This window comes from Gymnogyps californianus, chromosome 10 (genome assembly GCF_018139145.2).
Source record: "Gymnogyps californianus isolate 813 chromosome 10, ASM1813914v2, whole genome shotgun sequence".
Taxonomy (NCBI): Eukaryota; Metazoa; Chordata; class Aves; order Accipitriformes; family Cathartidae; genus Gymnogyps; species Gymnogyps californianus.
Genome location: NC_059480.1, coordinates 23,929,704 through 23,952,560, shown reverse-complemented (window position 1 = coordinate 23,952,560; position 22,857 = coordinate 23,929,704). Strand labels below are relative to the sequence as shown.

The 22,857-nt window shown below is 50.7% G+C and overlaps 1 protein-coding gene across 1 annotated transcript; it reads right to left on the bottom strand.

Moving 5' to 3' along the window:
• Nucleotides 1–5,518: 5,518 nt before the first annotated feature.
• Nucleotides 5,519–21,002, bottom strand: SLC7A14 (solute carrier family 7 member 14). Its single transcript, XM_050902567.1, has 7 exons — nt 20,699–21,002; nt 14,070–14,306; nt 13,073–13,290; nt 10,997–11,143; nt 9,761–9,969; nt 8,328–9,205; nt 5,519–5,841 (listed from the first exon to the last, which is right to left on the bottom strand). The coding sequence occupies exons 1-7, from the start codon at nt 21,000–21,002 to the stop codon at nt 5,519–5,521; spliced, it is 2,316 nt and encodes a 771-aa protein (XP_050758524.1).
• Between the last annotated feature and the right edge of the window lie 1,855 nt (nt 21,003–22,857).

The following is a 22,857-nucleotide window of genomic DNA, read 5'->3' as shown; positions in this document are numbered from 1 at the left end:
GGCGAAGGGGTGGCGCACAGACGTGCCAGCTTGTGCAGGCTGCCCGGGGATTGTGGATTGTGTGCCGCTGCCCGCGGCTTTAGCCGAGCGGCGGCTCTGCCGGTTAACCCCGGGACCGATGGCGGCATGGGAGACCTCAGAGCAGAGTGCTGCTGAAACGCTGCCCTGCAAACGGCCCTGGAGCAAACTGGGAGGGAAAAGCACAGAAAAACCTATCATCTGAGATGCTTGAGGGTGTTTTTTGGCAAGGTGTTGGTGCTGCTGGAGGGGCTTGGGCAGCAGTGCATGACCCAACGAGGAATAAGCACTGCCAGGCAGCACTTAAGGGTTTTTTTGCTGCCCACACCATTGGGCTGCAACTTGACATCTTCAGGCACATGGGGCTGGGGACCCTTGGCAGGGGCCAGTGCTGGGGCTCTGCTCACCCTGCCCACGGTTACGGGTTACTGGTGGCCAACCCAAAAGCCAACCCTTAAAAGGCCCTGGGCAAGCTGCTCGGAGGAAGGAAGAAACTTTATTTCGGGGAAGAGAAGAAAAATCCAAACAAAGCAAAACAACCTCAGAGCAGCCGTGAGGAAAATGGACACCTGCAACTGTGGGGTGCGAGGAGATGGGGCCAAGTATGGGACAGGATATTAGTGCTGGCACTGCAAAGGGGAGGTGTTTGGAGGAAGCACAAAGAACATTAAACCTCTCTAGTTTTTAAAGGATCAAAGCTGAAATACCTGCTTTGTGCCCTCCCCAAACACCCCGCTCCCCCGTGGGGTTCTCCTGGCTGGCTGCGGCGCTGTTGGCTCTTGAAGGCTTTTGGTGCTCGTTTGCTGACCCGAAGCCTCAAAATAGAGTCAAATATAATTCTCCTGAATGGAAAAACTGCTCCACGCCGTGCCTAATATCAGCTGTGGAGTGGTGGGTGTGAGCTCTGGTGGTCACCCCGGCGTGGAGGTGGTGGTCCCTGATGCCCCAGCAGAGCCCTCCCCAGCTTCACCAGGACCAGCTACAGCTCCCCATCACGGGGATCGCGCCTGGCAGCTTTCCCACTCCCCAAATAACAGGAATAACAGGAGGGAGCCCATGGGGGGACACTGGTGGCCCTGAGCACCCTGAAGGGGAGAAGCGGCTGTCGCCCCACAAGCGATGCCTGCCTCCCCACGGCCCCAGTGCCCGTGCAGGGGGGTGACGGTGCCGTGACATCCCAGTTACCCCAAAGAAAGGTGGGTGCTGGCAGCGCTGCGAGCAGACGGGAAGACGTTGGCGCTCCCCGGGGTTTCGCACTGCAATAGGCAACCTGTGGTCATCGGCTTTAGGGTTTTTTCTTTTTTTTTTTTATTGTGTAAACTGATAACCATTTTTTTTCACAACAGTGCCAGTAAAAGCCAGCCCACTGAAATGGATCTTCTACAAAGGAAATTTTGAAGCATTTCAGGCAAGATTTGTTCATCCCTAGCTTCAATTTAGCATTGAAAAAATATCAGACCTTCAGGTACTGATTGGCTTAAAATTTATATGGGAAATTTTTTTATTATTATTTTTTGGTTTAGTCTTTCATTTAAAAGATTTACATTACTATGGAAACTGATACTAAGACACATTTGTCTCCGGCTTTCTTTAAAAATTCTTTAGTTCCTGTTTGATTTTCAAATGTAAAGGCACACAATAAAGCTTTATGCATTTATTAAAATATACAGATTTTGGTAAATTTAGATTTTTTTCTTAGTATCTTGATTATATATATATATTATATGTATAGTTGTCAACAACACAATAATTTGAAAATAAAAATCACTCCATAACATATCTGCATATTTTTTTTCTTTCTCATGACACACTACAAGATCCCATTGTACAATGCACCAATGGGCTTTTGGAAACCACAAAAAAAAAAAAATTAATAGAACAAACTTCTTTTAACAAATACACCAATTTCATACCAGAACTGCAGAGAATTACACCAGAAAGTACCATCTGCAAAAAAAGCAAGATATACATCAGAAAGACTGAACAAAATGAAGTGAAGATCATTTACAAGCTGGATTTACAACATCCCATGTTGTTTGGGGTGTGATTTCTCTGCTGCGTGGAGGTTGCCGGCGTGCTGGGCTTCGTTCCGAGTGGTCGTAACCGTGCGGAGTGAATTTGTGGAGGGACTGAGATCTTACTGAGTCGGTCTGGAAGATTTGAGGTATTTATGCTCCGTCCGTATTATGCATTGGGCCCCCCAGGGTGAGTGCCCCACGGAGGGCGGTCAGGCGTGGAGGGGCTGTGTGCGTCTCACCGGCGGTGGGAGCGGGGTGGTACCACTCTGCCTGTGTCCTCCTGATGGGTCAGGGGTGTGAGAACCTCCCTGGGGGCACCCAAGGGGAAAGGCTGGATTTTGGGCTTACAGCAAAACAAGCACTTGCACCTCTTCCCAGCATCTGAAACCGCCCCTGGGGCCAGCGGTGCCCAGAGGCAATGGACATGCCTGAACGTTTTGGCCTTTGCAGCTTTTGCTTGTGCCCATTGAAGACCCCAATACCCACTAAAAGGGAAAGCGTGTGAGCTCCCAAATGAAGGCTGGACCCACGTGTCCCCCAGGCACTGCCACCCGGAGCAGGGTCAGGGGACCCCGCTGCAAACCGGCCTCCCTGGGCACCGACCGCTTGGCTGCTGGCAAACCCCGGCAAGATGCAACCTGCGGCTCAGCCACCTTCTCCTTAGACACCTCCGTTGGGTGGGATGTGGTGGGCTCGGGAGGAGGGTATGGCTCCCACCCCCCGACACGGTGAGGGCTGATGGCAGCCCATCTGCATCAGATGGTGCTGTGGCATCAAATGCTGTTTCCCGGTGGTCCCGGGGACATGGTGCAGCCGTCCTGCCCTGCCTCTTCCCTGGGAAAGGAAAGGAGGATGGGTGAACAGGAACAAGAGCAGCCAAAGGGCTTCACTCAACGTATGGATCCGATGGAGACGTTCCTACAGACGCCAAAGAGCAAGGGATCAAGCCCTCGTCAAATTATACGGCATAACTAGAGCGGACATGACAACAGACACTGGTACTGGTAACTGCTCTGTAGCAAGAGATTAAGGCTGCAAAAGGAATAACAGGTTTCAATTCAGCAGGGTACTTGGGCATGAGTTTGCAGTTCAGCAGATGCCTAAATACCGTGCGGAAGCAGGACGAAGACAACTACCTCGGATATGGTCTAGTACAAGAGCTGGTAGGAAAATAGCATCAATCTTTCTCCCTGAAAATGTAAAGCCAGACCTGCAAGGTGCCATCTTTCTTGGGTACTTCTAAGGCATCGAGGATGAGAGCAGCCAAGAGCGAGTGAGAGGTGACCTCTGCGAGAGGCACTCGGCACTGCCGGAAAGGTTTCCCGACCTGGCCCGTGAGTGGTGCGTGCATTGCCAACAGCTTTTCGGTGGGACACGCTTGGGATTTCTGCTTGTAGAAGCGTGGTAGGGGCGGGCAGCGGGACGCCAGAGCAAAGCTTATGGGTCCTTTTGCCAAATCCTTGCTCCCATCCTGAAGCCCTCGCAGAGGCCAAACTTCCCTTGGCTTGCCTGGGGTGCTCCGGGTTAAGATCTGCAGAATCGGATGCTCTTCTCCACTGGGAAAAGGACTCTAGTTTGTGACCTTTTGGGACAGGAGCTGCAGGGAAACTTTTGCAGCCACAGGCAGAGCCTCTCCATTGAGTCCCTGAGCCCCAGGAGCGATGGGGACGGGTGCAGGTCCAGGCACCCTCTGCACCCAGCAGCCCGCTTGCCTACAGAGGGTGCCAGGCAGGCTCTGCACTGTGTTTTGGGGGGCTGAGCCTCATCCAGTGAACCAAAATGTTAATGGTTCTCAGCATCACATGTTGGAAATCCTGCCTCATGCCCCCATCGATGTTAAATTGTCCCCTGGGATGCCAGCAGCAGCCCCTGGTACTGGGGGTTGGTCTGGGCTACTCCAGGGGAGCCCCGGGGATGGATCCGGCTGCGGCCTTTGACAGCCAGGAGAAGGATGGGTGTCGCTGTCTGATGGGGTGCTTCCTTGGTTATTATTTATTTGAAAAGATGTTCCTCTGTTGCAGTGTTTTAAACTAAGCATGTTGGTGATGGCCTCCAGAACTGGACCTGCTGCTAATCGCTGACTCAGCAGGGCAGCTGCTGTCTGGGCTGGGGGAGACGGTGGCTGTGACCAAACGCCATCACTGCCAACGGTGCTGCGGGGACACTGGCGGCAGGGAACCTGATGGCACTGCTGGGGGTCATGGCCATGCTCGGGCCGTACCAGAGGGTTTAACTATGAGAAACGTCCACTTGCTGACCACCTCTGCCCTGCGAGCCACCAGCTCTGTCTGGTTTTGAATTGAAATACGGACACTTATAGAACGAGCAGTGTTTCAGTGTTTTTTCATACAGCATCCACCAAGCCAGGGTCAGAAACAGAGAAAATGGTACAAGGTGGAGACGGCAGCAGGGAGGGAGATTTCAGCAGCCGAGTCCTCTCCGCTTGCCACGCGTGGCCTGGCCCTGCCAAGATGCGGCTGACCCACGGACATTGTTATTTTGCGGGGGCACGGACGTGTCCCTGAAGCACCGAGGCCAGAGCGAGCGCTGAAATGTGCCCACCGCACTGAGGGAAATACGGTGCGGTCATTTTTGTAAAAGACACAACGTGGTGGAAACAGCGCCCAGCCTCAGACCGGTGATGCTCAGAGAAACGGCGTGTGGTCCTTGTTGACCATTCGCACAAGGTGGGTTGAACCAAGAGCGGGTCACAGCCCTCGCTGTGACCAGAAGCGGGACCAGGCTCCCAACCGCAGATTTGGGATGTTTGGCCGTGCTGGAACTTCAAGGTTTGATTGAGACATGGTCTAATTTTAAATCACAGTATTTGGGATGCTTGGATTTGGCGTGTGGGGATGGACACAGGGGTAGCACTACTGTGTGCACCGAGTGCCTTTGTGCCAGAACGGGCCATGAAAACGCTGTGTGATGGGACGAACATCCCTGGATCCACCTCTGAGCTACTCCCTTGACAGGGGTTTGTCCATCTCCATTTTGTACCTACCTACCCACCCGTTTGTCCCTCTGGCTCAGCTATTACTTCTAGGTGGTTCAAAGAAAAAAACACGCGTGCTAAGAAAGTGCCAAAAATGTAAGAGTGGCATCCCACTGCTGCGGCTGTCGGGTGGACATTACCTGGGGACAACTCGTCTTGTCCCCTCATGCGGCTCCTTCCACCTCTCAACACCCTCCCAGTTTGGCACATCTCCCACTCCACCGCCTCCACCGGTGCGGCTGGTGCCGGGAGATCAACTGGTGCCAGGGGATCAGCCGGCATTCACCAGAGCGAGACCCGACCGGTGGAGCCGGGACGGGCCACGAGTGTGTTTGGTTCGGGGTCAACGGCAATCGCAGAGCGTGTCCCGAGGACCGGAGGTGAGCGGGGTGGTGGTGGAGGACCCAGGGAGGATGGGACAGGACGAGGGAGCCGCGGGGACCCTTCCTCATCGGCTGGGCGGCATGGCGCCCCGCTGCCCACCCCGCTACTCGGGCGAGTAGTCCAACTCGTCGTTGGCGATGAGAGCCTCCGACGGCGGTTTGTGCCTGCCTTTGCTTTTCGACCTGCTACTCGTCCGATGGCTTTCCTTTGCTCCCGCCATTTGCTGGTATGAGAAGCCCTTGTCCTCCGAGGGACCCCATCCCGGGTAGCCCTCACCCTCAGTGGCGTAGGAGAAGCCGTCGTCCACGGAGAAGGGGTCGACATCCACATCGTAGCGCTGGTAGGTGCTCTGGTGGAGGGCCTCCTCCCGGGCGCTGATCTCCAGCGTGCTGTTCCACATCCCGTAGCCAAAGTAGATGAGCAGACCTGCGGCGGGCAAAAGGGAGAGGGTTGGACCCCAGCCACCCGCACCGGCCCTGTGCCCCCGGATAAAACATCACTATAAACATGCCATGCCCTCAAATGGCACTTGCCCCCCAAAACCCACGTCAGGGGTGGGTCGGGCATCCAGTCCGGCTCACTGCCAGCCTCCTCCCACCCAGTGCCGGGCTGGCTCCAGCTGATGAGGGTTAAGTGTAAGTAAATATACCTATATTTTTTAAGCTAGTGTACGTTGTAGTTGATGTTTGCTCTTTGAAGTTGTCGAGTTTGTGTTTTCGGGCTGCCAGCTGTGACCCGAGGGCTGTATGTTTTAAACATCAGCTGGGATCGCTGCTGGCCACGTGATCGTGCCATCTGCAGCTTCGGTGGGACAGCAGCTCCCAGCAGACGTGTGGAGGCTCCCAAGTGCTGACAACCTGCATCTCCACCCTGTTACCCTCCTGGCTTCCCTTTTCTCTCTGGAGTTTTCTCATGCCCTCAGTCTCTCTCCTGCTGATGCTCACAGCCACGTGTGCCCCAGGGTTGTCAGGATGAGTGTATTCAGTATTAAAACAGCTCTGAAATCCTGTCCTCCTCTCTTCAGGAGTTTCATCTTCTCCCTCTAGCCCTACCTGATCTCACCTTCCTGCACCAATGCTTTTCCCAGAAGAAAATATATCTGGAGATCTAATTTCCAGCGGATCCTGGGATTAACCTACCCCAGATACGTGTACAGAGAAACCCAGACTTCTCTGCATGACGGGGACTGGCCACGGGGGACTGCTTGTGAGGTTAAATCCAGAGTCTGTGTGGCAGAACCACACATCTCTGCCAGAAAAACAAATAGGATGTGCCTCCTCCAACAGGCAAGCAGCCGTGGATGGGGCTGGTGGAGTCCATCACACCTTAATGGAGTGGCTTAATTGACTTGTTGCCACCGCTGGCAGCTGAAGAGGTATTAGATGTACCCACAGGGGAAAGGATTTAATCATAGTGGATTAAATTGATGCTTTGGAGTCATCTTTGCTTCCAGGTAGAAGGGCTTGCCCTGGATTTGCAGCTTCACCTATTGCCTTTGAGGGCTAAAAAAGCACCGAGCATGTCTTCTCCAGCCCAAAGAGTGCATGCGGCAGCTACTGCCCAACGGCTCGGCTTGGGGTTAGGGGACTCTCAGAGACGGAGCTTTGCTAAGGGACCTCAGTCGTGCAGGACTGACTCAGGATAACTGCAGTCCTCACCCTGAAGCCAAAGAGGGAATGGCAAAATGGAGCAAAAACGTGGTAGCAGCCTCCCGCTAAAGGGTGGAAACCACGAGACTACTCTAAACTCTCTGAGACACCAGAGGGAGATCCAAGGTCTGTTCATGTCATCTCCTGTCTCTGCCAGCTGAGCTCAAACATCTACAAGAGTCAGGAGGCACCTGCGAAAAGCACGAAGGCTGGTGAGCCTGGTGTGGTGGCCTGTGCCTGCCCACCCCTCCTCCAGGAGGGGTGATTCCTGCCTTATGGGAGGTGGCAGCTGGCTATGACCTTTGCGTCAATCCTCATTCTCTTTCCCCACCACTTTCTCCCTCTCAACCCAGGACCCTGAACCCTGCTCCCAAAGAGGAAGGCTGCTGGTGGGATACTTGGCCAGGGATGGTCCTTTTGGGTGCTGGCGCCATGCTCAGGGTCTGTTGTCTGCAACTGGGGCTCCTGTGGGCTGCTACAATATATATGTTTACCCATAGGGTTATTATTTCTCTGTAAAGAGTCCTCGGCTTTGATATTGTCTTATTGTTTCAGTTCTCTACAGTCCAGACTCGGGAGCCTTCAGGAGGAGCTATGAGAGCTGCTCTTTTTCTCTTGGGTTTGTGGAGTAAGTGGGTTGCAATGTAAAGCAAGGGAAACTATGGACATGCCAGGCTCCTGACTATGTGCCAGGAAGCCTAAATTTGGCAAAAAAAGGTCCACAACAGAGCCTGTGAGTCCTGAGATCCCCCTCCCACAAAGTTAAGGACTTAGACCAAGAAAAGGAGATATACAGTCCACAGATCCCTTGGCTCTGTCTCTCCCGGGGCTGTTGGGGTTGGGCAGCTCTGGGCTTTGGAAACACAGCGCTGAGATTTTGGTGTGGGCTGCTGAACAGCTCAAGTGGGTGAAATAGCAAGAAAGCAGGCAGATTTCTGTAGGAAACCTGCCTGTGAGGCAATTTCCAGAACCCACCTACTTTGCATCAAAAGACTCATCAAAATAGTCACCTTTGCATGGAGCAGTTTACTTCCATCAAACTGACATTTTCTGGAGGTGTAGTTTTCCATTTAGCTGTGGTTCGGGGGCTAGATTAACCGAGGTTTCTAAGAACTTCAGGATGACAAGGGGCAAATGCAAAGGACTGGGTATGTCCCAGCTGAAGAAGCATCAGCCTAAGCACTCTAATTAAGGAAGTTATTATTAACATCCTTTCAAAAGAGTGTCAGTTAAAAAATTAAAATAAATGAATCTGGGACTCACCCACAAAACACCAGACGGCAAATCGAATCCACGTGACTGTGGAGAGCTTCAGCATGAGATAGATATTCACCAGCATAGCAAAGGCAGGGACGAAGGGGAGACAAGGTGCCATGTAGGGCAGCTTCTTGGGGTTTTCTGGCTGCTGCAAGATCACAAACACCAGCACGACGATGAGCAGGATCATCAGCACGACGAGGAGGACAGCCCACCAGCTCTGCTCGTAGATGTAGTCTGCCCCGAAAATGATGAAGGAGCAGAAGATGAACATCAGGACGAAGAGCAGGAGCACGCAGGTGGTGACCGTGTGGCCGGTGGCTGCCGTGGGGCGGTCCATTTTCCCTGGCAGTCCAAGGTGGATCCTCATCGTGTAGTAGCGAGGGCCGATCAACTTCTTCAGCTTGATGAGGTAGATGTTCTCAGACTCATCTGCCTCTATCCCTGAGGTCATGTCAACCGTGCCGTAATTGGGGTGATTCACGTTGTAGGTGGATTTATCAGATTTCCCAATTAGCATCTCGTTATCCCCCAGCGATGGCAGATTTTTTGCCCCACACGTGTTGGTCGGTGGGCCAGCGAACTCTTCTCCTTCGCTCCCTGGGGAGCAAGCTTCCTTCTCGCAGTCGGCCAGGATGCCCTCCTTCTTCTTGGTGTGCTCCTCGGAGAGGAATTTGACGAAGCCATCGATGTCGCTCTCAGGCTGGTATCGGAGGAGCAGAACGCAGACGGAGACCAACGTGTAGGCAAGCAGCGTGCCGATGGACATCATTTCTATCAGGTCCCTCAGGCTGACCAGCAACGAGAGCAGCGCTGCGAGGAATCCAGAGACAATACAAGCCACTACGGGAGTTTCCGTGTAAGAACTGACGTGGGACAAAAATCTGGAGTGGGAAACAGTTGCAGAAGGTTAAAATTGCAGATGGCAGTGGTTCCCTGTTGCAATAACTCTTACTTGGCTGGAGGGGCCAGGCTCAGAGCTGTGGTCCCTTCAGCTCTTGTTGCTTTTTGGTGCTTAGACTCCAGGCAGCTGGGGACTGGAAATACTGCTGAGACTGGATCTGGAGTTAGATCTAGGTCTAATCAGCTCTGAAATGGGCACTTGGACACTTGCAAATAAGCGCCAAGATTTTATGCATATAAGCTGCTTTCCTTTGCAAGTAAGTCTTGAATTGAATGCTCATCCTCCTATAAGCTGAATCTCTAGGTACCAGCACCAAATGAGAAACTTCTGCGTAGATCTCTCCTGATTCTTTTTTCCCAGGATTTTGCTTTGGTGTGTGCCCCGTTCTGCAAGCACCGAGTCTGTGCATGCCCGCCGCTCCCTGAAGTGATGGCACCGGGCTGTCAGGGTGCAGGACAGTCCCCATCCCTCCCAGCACACTTCCCCTCCGGGTCCCAAGGGGGAAAAAATAAATGCCGGCATGGGCATGACTGACCTGAAGAGCAGCCCGTCACCAGCCATGGCGTAAATGACTCTCGGCATTGGAAAGAGGGAGCCCAGCAAGCTGACGGTCAGGCCAGCCACGGACCCGATGGCAACGATGAACTTGGCCGCGTAGAAGCCATGGGCCACAAACATTTCCATCAGCGGGGACTCGGTGTCGATGGCATCGTAGGGTACCATCAGCGTGAGGATGATGCTGACCTGGGAAAGGCGAGAGGAACAGGGCACGGGTGTCAGCTGGGGACTCGCAGGGCACGGGGGCTGCTTCTCAAGGGTGGAAAGCCATAAAATTTCAAATCTGATTGGGATTATATCCCTATGTCCTCTGTGGAGGGGATGGAAAATGCTAGAGGTAAGGCCTCCAAAGGCAACAAGGCGACACCTTGAACCTTGCTGCGGTGGTGACGCAGGAGGCTGGTGGGACGCGGTGGAGTTAGTAACACTCGCATTGGCCACGTTCCTGTGCGGGGACAGTGCTGCCTGAGTCACGCACTCCCCATGGGACAGACCCAAAACCCAAGATGGCAATCCTTGGGGCAACATTCTGATCCTATTTGAGCCAAAGAGAAATTGGTTTCGAGGGAAGCCTACCACGCTGAAGGAGAGGCAGTGGGTGAGTTTCTTTGAAATGATCAGAACAATATTTTTTCTCCTTCATGACTCAATTTTGCTCTTTTACAGGGAAAATCCCTGAGTGCAGACATGCATTTAATGGGGTGCAGAGCGGCTGGATATCTGTTGCATGGCCGTCCCTGTCCATCCTCCCCCTCCCTTGGAACCTCTCCCATATCTCCAGCAGAGGCAGTGCTGCTTTTCCCAAAAACACGGAGAATGGTTGCTGCAATGCTACTGCTCCTTCCGCTTTGCTGCACTTCTGGATGCAAAAATAGCTGCGGACGGGGATGAGGCATGAGGAAAAAAATGGCTGCCACCATCTCCCTGCAGCCGGCAGAGGGATCTCGGCAGGGTGAGAGGAGCCCAGGGACAAACCGGGCTGGGGCCGAGGAGAGCCTCGGCAGGACACTGCAGTCACACGGAAACACAGCTGATGTCTCGGTTCCCACCAAAGAAAGGGTCCTTGTCCAAGGGTGAGGCTGGCACCCCGGCTCATGGGGAGGGGAGCCATGCCGATGCCCAGAAGGGACATGCTATATATATATTTTTTTTTAATATATATATGCATACATATATATTTATGTGCATTTACGTATGTATAGCTAGTACTTACGGACACATATGCTGTCAAGCACGTGACGAGCGAGGCCGTGATGGCGTAGGGGATGGAGGTGTTGGGACTCTTCGCTTCTTCTCCCGTGGTAGCAATGATGTCGAAGCCGATGAAGGCATAGAAACACGTCGCAGCCCCTTTGAGCACCTGCGGGGAGGATCGAGCCCCTGAGTGCCAGGAGGGAGGCTGGCACCCAGCCAGGGAGAGGGAACTGAGCAGAAATGAAGGAGACCAGTTCTGCCTTCTCTGAGCTAAAGGGTGAGTAGGGGCAGATCAGGGGGTGCACACATAGAGCTGGGCATTCCCATCTGGGGACTGACCCTGGGAGCACCCATAACCCGGCGATCCGGTCTAGGGAAAAGATTTCAACGTGCGGCCCGAGTCACTGGAGGCATCTGCAACTCACTCGTGGTGCACCACAAACCTGTGCCTGCGCAGTGCCCGAATCTGCTGGGAGATCCTGGCAGTGACAGAGGAGACAATTAACCAATTTCAGGTTTGCTTTCACAATCCTCCACCCCAAATCTGTTTATATTAGTAGGGATTTGGAGCATGTTTACATGTTCCATCTTAGCAAGATGTCTCATGTGGCAGCAAGATCTGCGCTAGCAGAGGAAGCAGAAGAGAGCAGCAACAGTCAGATGTGTGCCGCTTTCCAAACAAGCTCTGTTTTGCTTGGAAGCTGCAGACAGGTTAGGACCACTTGGATGAGGAATTATTTGTACTGTTTAGTTATTTTTTTAATGTGATTATTTAAAATATACAATATTAGCAAGGACATTTATAGGAATGAAACGCTGAAGCAGGCTAAAGACTGTGTGGCTGTGAGCGAGCTAATTTGCAGTTGTAAAATCCTCACATACACCTAGCTAGCTAGCTGGATACCACGTGTCCATCGCATCTCTGTCATCTCAGCTGTCTAGTGATGGAGCACACAGTAAAACTCACCTCTTTCAGGGGACTACCTGTAATTACCTTTTTAAAGTATCCCCTATGCTCCTGGGGATCTCATGCTTGTGCTGTGGTGGATTTACTTTTACAATTTGGGAGACAACCAACCAGCTGAAAATGATGGGAAGACCCTATCAGTTTTGACGTGTTTTGGATATGTATCTTTTAAAACTATGGTTTTTTGCCAGGAGATATTTGGTGAGTTGAACTGGAGCAAAACAGCTATTTTCTGTTTTCTCTTTTTCATTCCTATTGTATGGCATAAAAAGCCAAGCACCATCCAAAGGTAAATATGACCTCTGCTCTCAAATGGGCCTCAGTGCTCTTCTCCTCACTGTTGTTTGCTGGCAGAGAGGTATTGATTTACTGAAGGGAGGTGCAGGGACTGTATGGCAGCTTGGGACCCTTTCAATAATCAAGATTCTTGGTTTACTTTACTTTCTTGCTTATTTTTCTGCACAAAACCCCGATGGAGTCGAGCAGTGTAAATCTGAGAAATTATCTTGGGTTTAGGCCAGCTGAGATATTTTCAGTCTCTGTTCATCCTTGGATAAAAACCAGTGCAAGCAAGCTAAAAAAGCCAAATATGTCCAAATTCTCAGTCAGCTTTGAGGGAACATCCATAAAATAAGTACTGACAGGTGGCATTATGAAGTGCTCAAAACAAATGCTTGAGAACATTGTTGTTGAAAACCAGCCAACACAAGTCTCTCCCCCTCCGCAGAGGCTGAGCCAGCTCCTCCTGAGCGCCCTGTCTCAGGCAGCCACTGCCTTTTGCTCCATTGCCTGGCAATTAGTGACATTTCCCAGTGTATACTTTCACGTGGAGTTTGGCTGTCCAGGAGGACATTTTGGAAAAGTTCTGGGTTTGTTCTAAGAGGTGGCAGGAGATACGGGCAAAGCATTGCCGTACCCTTTGGGTTTGGCGGAGCGAGGAGGTCGGGATCCAAGCCTGCGGTGGTGGAAGTTGGAGGTCCCTGGCCAAAGTGGAGGTGGGTTTGGCAGGGATGAGATTTGGAGAGTGCAGTGGAAGTAGGGTACGTATACCACGAGCAATGCTGAGTGCGTAGGAGGTGGGTGGCACCGCTTAGGTGCCATGTGTCCCTCCATGCGCCCAGGACTTACCCCCGGCCATCCAAACGGCAGGAATTGCCCTTCAGACCAGTTGTCACCTTTGACATAGAAGAGACCAGCAATCATGATGAAGATCCAGACTGCCAGGTTAATGACATTGAGCACGTTGTTCAGCCCCACCGAGTTCTTCACCCCCATGGCCACGATGATGGTGACAATGACAGCAATGACCAGAGCAAGAAGGTCAGGGTACGACTCCTCTCCTTTCCCTGGGTAAGAGAAAAGAGGTGTGTAACTCTCCATCCATAGCTATGGACAGCATCTCCAGAAACTCTGCGGGGGCTTTTTTAAATGCTTTTCAGACCCTGAGGCTTTGCAGAACTCCTTGGTCTCATTGCAAAGATGGTCTCCAGATGCCCCTGCCTCCTCTAGCTAAGGTTGTTTTATTAAGGTGATAAATTCTGATGCCTCAAGACACTGTTAGGAGTTTTGGGAGGGCAGCAAACAAATGATCAGGTCCCAGTTTGCATAACATGTATCTGCCAAGTACTAATTAAAAATCAATCAAACATTAAGTTTTCATGATGCAGGTACAGGACAGCTAGCTGTTTTACTCACTGGTGGGAACCATGGGCTGTTGCTGGAACTGCTGGTCATACAGGACCATCACAGCCCTGAGTTTCTACATGGCAGTACTGCAGACACTAGCTTGTACTCTCTAACAAGGCTCTGCGTGTGCCTTAACGGGACCGAGCAGAGTGCTCGCACTGGGTGAAGTGCTCCTGTGCTGTTGGTAGCCTCTGACATTCGACTAATTTTCCTGGGTGCTTATTCTGCTAAATGCCAGCTCATCCCGAAGGGGCTCAAAGTATCGTGTATCCCATCCCCCCGAATCCCGTCTGTGAACCAGAATGCAAAGGCAAAGTACCAGAGGCAGACGGATGGTAAATAATGAAGGAAGCCTAATATCCATGTCTGACTTTTGACGAGCTTCCAACGACTTTTCAGGCCCTAATTAATGCAGGTAGCTATGCACAGCATGACGCACCTAGTCCATTCAACGTCCCGACGCTGTTGATCATCCAGTGGCTGATGGTGTGGTTGGCCAGCGAGTCGAACATGCTGCTGAGGGCGCTGGCGCCCGCGGCCGTGCCGATCAGGTACTCCAGGATGAGGTTCCAGCCGATGAAAAATGCCACGAACTCCCCCACCGTCACGTAGCTGTAGGTGTAGGCAGAGCCCGTGGTCTTGGGGACCCGCACGCCAAACTCAGCGTAGCAAACGCCTGTTTAGAAAAATATGAAACAACGTAAGGAAAATGTGCTCGGAAAAGGAAAAAGTAAAATTGCCTTGGTCCCACCTGCCTGGGGGTGCCAGGAGGTGCCCAGGGCTGTAGTCGGCATCAGGAGCTCAGAGACATCACAGGGGGCCATGGTGACCCTCCTTCCTCAATCGCTTGGCTTAAAAAGCAGCCCATTTTCCCATTAAAATCAAGCTGTGATGGATTTTTTTTCGAAGACACACAGTTCAAACCAGCCAAACCTTTACAGCCTGTTGTAGAAGAGCCTTCTCACAGGTGCATGCCTCTGATGTGGGACCCTCCGGCATGGCCAACTGCAGCCCCCACAGACACAAAACCAAAGCTGGGGGGGAATTAATGCATGGGGAGCAGAACAGGGCAGCACTGGTGGTGCAGTCCTTGGAGCCCTGTTCCCTTGCAGTAGCTTTGATGGTGATAGATACCTCTTCTTCCCCATCCGACAGTGACACCATAATATGATTTTTGCCATTTTTCGTGGGATTTTATCAAATGTTTTATTTGTAGTATCAATATTCTGACAAGCTCCCAGCGCTTTTGGCCGCAGAAACCATCATAGCCCTGGGGTTTGCCAGGGAAAGGTGGATAGTGAGACCTGCCAGAGGACAGTGTTTGGGTTTCTCCAAAGCACTGTGGGGCCAAAGGAGGTCAGGGATGGTTATAGCCATTACATGGGATCCTGGACCAGGGTTGCCCAGCCTCATCCTAAAGCAAGATGGCACAGGAGGGCTCACACAAGGCTGCACCTCTCCCTGCCCCAACTGTGCAATCTCCAGACGTCTATCTTGGGTTATTGCTATGCAGATCCAGGCACAAGCACTGTCCTGATCATCCCTGCTCTCATTCGTACCCATGCCAGAGGAGTTTGAAGCCACCTTACATAGAGAACGAAAGTTATTTTAATGCTTAAAAATGTTACATGTGTCATTCTGAAGAATAGTTGCAAAACTGGCTTTGTAGAAGAAGAAAAGAAAAGCAAAAAGAAGTATTTAACTGGAACTGTTTGGGAGGAGATTTCAGTGGACTTCAATACTTTCCAATCTCCTTGTGTACTTACTATGTCAGGATACTTTTCAATAAAAACCTGACCCTGACACATTTCTGTCTTAAAACAACCATTAGCTTTTATTTAAAAGGAATGGATGGACTTAGTCATAAATTCCCCAAATATTAGTCAGAACAAGTGCTGGAAGGGTGCACTGCATCCTGCGTTTAGCACTGATTAAGCCCCTGCCCTGAAGACCCCAGTTCAGCTCATACGGGTTAATGGGTTAGGGCCGTTATTATCGTTGTGTAAACACATGGTAATTATTGAGTTCTTTATCAACTATTTTTCTCTATTTAGAAGATAATAATTGCTTCAAAACTGCAATCAGTTCAGTATAGAGAGAGGAATGAATAATGTATAAAAACGTTATGAGGTCGCTGCTCTTACTGTAAGTGCAGTTTTTACGCAGTACAAACACAGAATTATTGAATCCCTAAGCTGAATTTGGTGGTGTTTCTTTTCTTGGTATTTTTATATTCCATTCACTGTTTAACTTGCATGCTTGATGCTGGCAGTGCTTTGCAATGGGACTCTTCAAAACTTGATTTCTGTGAAGTAGGCCTAACTGCAGGAGCAGCAAGACATCCCCATCATCCAGCCCTACAGACAGTCATTATTCAAAGCTGATGAAAAATGCATGCACTCGGCAAAGGTAAGACATTCACAGATAACTACAGGCCTGAATGATTTATGAAACAGGTGCTCTGATGGGGACAAGTATCTAGTTTCTCTCTGTGATGGCCTTAAAAATTATATAATCTTTCTTGGAGGCAGCTCTACTTTTAGCCAATGACAAGATAAGGATCAAAGAGGATTCTTATTGATACAGAATGATAATGGCAAAGCAAAGACATTAGTATGTATAAAATGTTTGAGTTTTCAATTCTTCTACTAGGATCCCAAAATAGAAGAGTAATGTTTCACTATGCACTAGGTACAGCAACACGGTGTGGATATCTGCATTAGGTATCAGCATATATTACGAAAATAAACTACTTTTTATCATAGCATGCAGTATCCAGTCTGAGGGACATGCGATGCAAGATCTGCCATCCATTCCTGACTGCCAGTGGCTGTATCGGATGGCATTAATCAAGTCACTTTGCTTTGCGGTGCTGCAGGTCCTCCATCAGAAATGGGGTTCACAGCACTTCCCTCTCTGCTTAAAAAGGAAGATAATATCATAATTTATTAGGGTGCATATTTTATCTGGGTGCAGATAATATCGTAATTTATTAGGGTGCAGATTTTATCTCACTAACGTCTGCTGCATCAGTAGTGTATTATTATTATTATTACTACTACTGCTATTACTATTATTATTATTATTATTATTGTAATACAACTGCATAACAAAACTGTGTTACTCAGTTACTCAGTTACTCCTTGGCAGCCCCGGCTATTCGGCACCTCATCTGCCGGTACCCGGAGAGATGCCGCTCTCCCGGTGCCGCTGCGCAGCCAGCCTGGCTCTGGGGCTGCAGGCAGAGGCTGGGCACACTCTCCCCGCCACAACTCTTTGAATTTGGAGACAGATTTCTTTTTTTCCTCCCAGTCAAGAGTGATTGCAAGTGTCTGCAGAAAACAAACCAACACAGGGGTTGTTTGGAAGAGCAATCTTTTTACAGAAGATCATTTCTTTTCCTTGAATATCAGCTACACTGTGTAATTGCTGTGACAGTCGTTATGCTGGTGTAATTATACAGTTATCGACATTGTTCAGAAGGACATAAACACAGCTGAGTGGTTTGGTCCATGACATTGTCCCTCCAAGATCCCATCTACAAACCCCCATTTTTCAGATTTAATTGACCTCTGCATTCTCTGGTTTATCTTGTTTGAGGGTAGGAGGTGAGGCAGCCAGCAGCTTTGCATACAGCACCAGTATATAGGTCAGATGTTTCTGTGTACCTGGTGGCTTGCAGTTACACTGGGCATCCTGACCTGCCCAGTGGGGACTTTTGCTGGTGAGAGGTGCCTCGGTGGGGCAGGAGGAGGGATGACGAAGTCACCTCTGGCTTCAAACCCCAAACCCCAGCGCTGCAACAGCCGCTGGGCAGCACAACTGGTGGCACGAGGAACCGGTGCAAGCACCGCAGCTCAGTGCACCCTCTTGGCTGCTGCCTTGCTTTCAGTGTGGCAGGGCGGTGGCAGCTGTGGTGTGGATGCTGACCCTCCCGCTGCCTCCTGGCACGAGGCCACACAGGGACCATGAGATCCCACAGGGCACCGGTACGATGGGAGTGATGTTTCAGGGGAAATCAGCCTTCAGGGAGCGGCCTTTCAGCAGCGCTGGAGGTAACACCAATCAATTCATGCTGCCACGCAAGACATCCAGAGGGACCATCCTTTGTTAACCAAGAGCAGCCAATTTATCGAGGCAGGTATACAGCAAAATCCTATTTTCAGCAAGCCACTGAGCCTGTCCACTGTGTTTCATGATCACCGTGTGCAGATATATAAAAAGCAGTTCCATAAAGGAAGCTTCCTTAGAAAAAGGATTCCTGTCTCTCCAGCACCACCCAAGCAGCTCATGATCGGCTGCAGCTAGAGCCCCTCATCCCGGCCCTTGTCCTGCAGCCAGGCAGCACCTGAGGCAAATGCTCAGCTCTCCCTTGCTCCGTAATCCACCCTGGCTGTTGCTGAGCCTGCTCCCACATGGGTAGCAGGTAAAAGCATGGCAACGTGCTCCAAAACTGCACGGCTCGGTGCTTGAAGTCCCCATCAAGGGTTGCAAAGCAGCTCCCATGGGAGAGGGAGTCTCTTCTTTCCTAGCACAGTCTGGCACTGAAGCCTGCGGGGTTGTACAGCAGAGAAAACTCTCCCACGCCAGTAACTATCGTGGGGGAGGACCTGACCCTTGCCTGAGCTCACAGTAAGGGGTTTGCAAAATGCGATCAGGAAAGGAGACCATGAAAGGGACAAGCAACGGCTGGTGGAAAAGGCTGTAATGGGGTTGGGTAAGATGCAAACTGCTGATTTTTTCCAAGAAGGGGTTTTGGTTAGACATGGGGGTGAGAGTGGGCAATCCCGGCGGTCGCAGCTGATGGAGGGAGCCTGCGGTGTCCCCTGTGCTGGAGGCTTTGTGGAGGGAAGTTGGGCAAATGCTTCTGTTTGAAAGCTGAATAAAAGGCCTTCCAGTGAGAGAATGAAAGAGATTGATTTCATTTAATTTATCAGTTTAATCAATTATACTATGTCTGTAAGTACCCTGACGGGGCACATGTTGCTTAAACCTAGAGGGAAGGCATAACTGGAATTTGTCAGATAGATGAAATTAGAAAAATCCCTGTCTGAAACCAGGCTAAACAGTGCTGAGGGATTTCCCACCAGTGGGACCTGCCCAGGGGGGCTTCCCCGTGGCTATCTCGCAGGGGAGCCAAATGGCTTTCCGGAAGGGGCTTTTTTAGCCAAAAACCTCTTGGGTTCACTGTGTAGGCAGTGGGATCCGACTCCATGATCTTCAATATATCAAGGGAAAGCAGGTGATCTAGTTGTCCCATCTGGCCTTAGAACTGTGAGAAACTCCTTAAAATCTGTCCGTGCCCACTTGCCTGATCGCAGTGCCTGGTACACCGGGAGCGACTGTGATGTGAGAGCTGAAATCACGTCCCCAATGAGCCAGATAGCCCATCTAGCTCCTGAACCCTCGCTCCATTTTACTTGCCAAAAATGTGTTGCTGTTACAAACAACAGCAGTGTCAACCCTGAAGTGAGGAAGCGGCCAAGGAGACTATCAAAACACTGCATCCTTCGCAAAACACTTTTCCCAGGGCTACAAAAGCAAGGGAAGATGAAAGCTGAGCGGGAAGCGGCGCGGGCTCCCGTGGGCGAAGGCAGGAGGAGCTCCCCGCTGCAGGGCAGGGCTTGTGTCTGGGGTGAAAAAGCCCCTTTTGGAGGACAGCGTGTTTTCGTTAGATGAGACCCACCCAAGCTCCATTTGCTCTTGGTTTGCATCACGGCCAGCAAAACCCTTACAGAAGAGAGCGAGCGGGCAGTGGGAAAGGATAAAGACACTGATGCTATCTACTGCCTCGGTTAAAAAATGGGCATTTTGGTTCATTTGTTGTGTTGGGATCTCAGATAAGCACCAGATCTCATTGCACGCTTTCAGCTCTTGTTCTGGGCTGAACCAGTGGTAAAAGTGTCCAAGCTGTCTTGTCACTGGGGTCTAACTGGGGAACGGGGAGGCAGGAGAGTCTGTGGGGTGGTCCCTAGCCAGCATCACTGGGCTCTTTCCCTGGCACAGCTTTGGAGAGAGTGTGACGCTCTTCCTCGTGCTGTGCCAGGGTTGTGCCTCTGAGCTGCAGGGGTGTAGGGGGTTCAAACTCGCACAGACTTTGGTGGGATCTCCATGGAGCAGCAGTGCAACCTCCAGGGAAAGAGCATGATGTGCTTCCACCTCCCTTTATAAAAATCCAGAGACCTGAAAAGCTGAGCCGGGTCATTTTGCTGTCTTTGCTGTTCCTGTCTTCTATCAAAGCCCTTTGCCACTTACTCAAGTTTCCTTATCCAACCCGTGGATAAAAGCTGGATACCAGACTGACACAGCATGCAAAGTCCTCCGAGCAGGGAGAGCAGGAACATCACATCATCGTGTTAGCACTGATCTGGAAAGGACAAATGCCAGCAGTACTGGCTTCATGTGGAAACTGCATCTCGAGCCATATGCTCAGCTGGGTTCCTATGGAGGAGATGGAACTCACCGGCTTTTCACTAAAATACATAATTCCTCCCTCTCCACACATTTGTTTGTTGTTTTTTTTGTTTGGAAATTCAAAGAGCGATCCTGCGTGAATAGGAGCCAATAAAATCAACTCCAAAACTAATTGAGGAATTTTTTAACTGTTAGCAACGTCCACAACAAAAGAAGCTGGCCCCAGTGCTACCTAAGCCACTGATATCCTTGCTGTTGAAAGAGGGTTTCCCACAAGCCGCGTTGTGCTCTTGCTCCAACGCTGTGGCTTGGCCACGCTCTCTGCCTGGGACACTGCAAAACTCTCAAATGTTTCAAAATATATTGACCACAGGCTCCATCCCTGGGGAAGCCATCAGCAGCTCATCAGGGTAATTATGTTTGGGCTGCTGGCTCCCAGTACAAGGTTTGGTCTGGTATTTGGGCAATGAGAGACAGGGCACCCCCATGAGCTGGGTAAGCCCAGTGTGAAAGTTTTTTTTAGTCTATGGGGAAGTCGCTACCTCCTCATAGCTTGTGCTGCTGAGCATGGGTCCTGCCAGGCGTCCACCCACGAATGGAGCCAGAGGATGCATGAGATGGCACGTTACTCAAAAACCCACCCACCCGACTTACCCGACAAGATTGAGGCGACAGCGGCTATGATGAAGGAAACGATGACCCCGGGCCCCGCCATCTCCTTCGCCACCAGGCCGGACACCACATACATGCCGGTGCCCACGCAGCTCCCGACGCCGAGGGAGATGAGGTCAAGGGTGGTGAGGACCTTGGCCAGCCTGGCACCCTGGACGGCGGCAGTCCCCGTGCCCTCCAGCATCGACTCCACAGGCTTGGTGCGCAGGACGCGGGTGCGCAGGGCATGGCCCGCCGCCCCCCATGGCACCCGCCGTGGGTCCAGGCGCGAGAAGAAGCCGCTCATGGCTGGTGCTGGGCTCGGCGGAGGTGGGTCACGGACGGTTTTGGCAGCACCCACTCAGGGCTGCGGCTGCATCTCCCTCCCTCGCTGGTGGCCCAGCTGCAAGAGAGAGGAACACAGTTTTTGACTGAAATAGCAAAGAAAGAGGGATGTGCTCCACGTGGTGGAACCGAAAGGGGCCCCTGAGCTGGTTTCTGGCTGGGCTCCAGCGCTGGGAGAGCCCTGGGGGCCGAGGAGAGCTTTGCTTTTGCCAATGCTGCTGCTGCGGAGAAATCTCCTTTCTCCATCCCAGTTGTTTTCTATAACAGAGATGCTCTGCCTCCCTTTATGTTTGTCTGCATGGTTTTAGCCCCAGTTATTAACACAGCCCCATAAGCAGCAGGAACCTGATACCCTCCAAGTGCCCATTACGTGGCTTAATTGCTACCAAAAGCGATGATGGCTATGGATAACCGCGAGGTGCTGGTGGCCACCATGGCACATTGGGTCCTGGTGGGGACCAAGCCTGACTCCAAGCTTGGCAGCACCGCAGCGTGTTCCAGCAGCGGGGATGCTCCTGCCGGCACCGTGTGTCAGCCCACCCTCACCATGCTGGGCCATGCAAGGACCTTCTGTGGGACATCACTGTGCTCTACCTGTGCTGCAAAAAAAGAAAGTCTGGGACCGTAGCTTTGCTCCTATATCCAGCGTGTTGAGACTGCTGCCTGCCTGTTCCAGGCCGTGGCTGGCTATGGGGCTTAATCACCATGAACTGGCCCTTACAGGGACAGGTGATTTTTTTTGGTGCTATAGAAGTCGACTTTTACAGCTCCCTGGCTATACTGGTTGTTTTTTCTTTTTGCGTGCTACCATCATCCTGATGGATCCTAAAGGGGAAAGTTTCAAAGGGTGCTGCTTGTTCCAGTCCCAGTGAATTGTGTGATTAAAAAAAGTCTTTGGTGTGGTTTCTTCTTGCAATTTATCACTTTGTTTTTGTAGTTATTTAAATACTTTTTTAGGAATACTTTTTTTTTTTTTAAATTAAGAGGAGATGTTTTTCTGGAATAACTGCAACAAGCTTTGGAGTCCAGCCTCTGCATAGTTAAGGCAAGCTGAGAGAGGAGCTCGGCAGAAGCTTTAAGACAGTCTTAAAATTGTCTTATGATTCCAAATCATGAGATTGTCTTAAAAATCATGAAATTGCCTTGTTTTGCTCTTTCTCTGTGCTTTTTCATTTTAGGTCATATTTTTGAGAACTATTCAGCAACTGCCATTTCCACCCCCCACCCCCCTTTCTGCTTGGTTTTTAGCAAACTGTGTAGTTCTCAGGCGAGCTCCTAATACCAGCAGCAATGACTTCCTAGGGACACGTGATGACTTCTTGACTTTGAGCAAAATAACAAGAATTGACAATCTCTGCATGCTAATATAAGGGAATGGGAAAAATAGTTTATTAAATATGAATTTTAGCCTGGCAGCTTCTTTCCTGTTAATACAGAAATCTTTTTTTTTTTTAATTGCCTTGAAGACAAAACAATTATTTTTCCGTCTTTACATCCAAAACAAATTACATTTTGTCTACCAGGCAGCCTTGTGTTGCTGGAGTTTATTAAATAAAACACAGCATTCATTTCATGTTTTGGTTGATCACTGTTCAAATTGTGCTGACTTTTTACCTCGAGCAACCACGAGCTGAAAGGCTGGATGTTCTAGCTAAGAATAATAATAAGGAAAAATTGTTACTGCTCTTGAGCAGATGTGCATCTTTGGGTTGAGAATAAAAACTGGGTTTGGCTTTTGGATTGCTCATGGAGTCAGCTGGTTTGCGGCATGGGCTGGATCTCAGGTTAGGCTTTACTTTCTGGTTTAAATGAAGGTT

Coding starts and splice junctions, on each gene's coding strand:
- SLC7A14 (XM_050902567.1), bottom strand. CDS start 21,002: ATGAGCGGCTTCTTCTCGCGCCTGGACCCACGGCGGGTGCCATGGGGG. Junction 13,291..14,069: donor CGGGACGTTGAATGGACTAG/GTGCGTCATGCT, acceptor TCTCTTACCCAG/GGAAAGGAGAGGAGTCGTAC. Junction 9,206..9,760: donor GGTGACGGGCTGCTCTTCAG/GTCAGTCATGCC, acceptor TTCCCACTCCAG/ATTTTTGTCCCACGTCAGTT.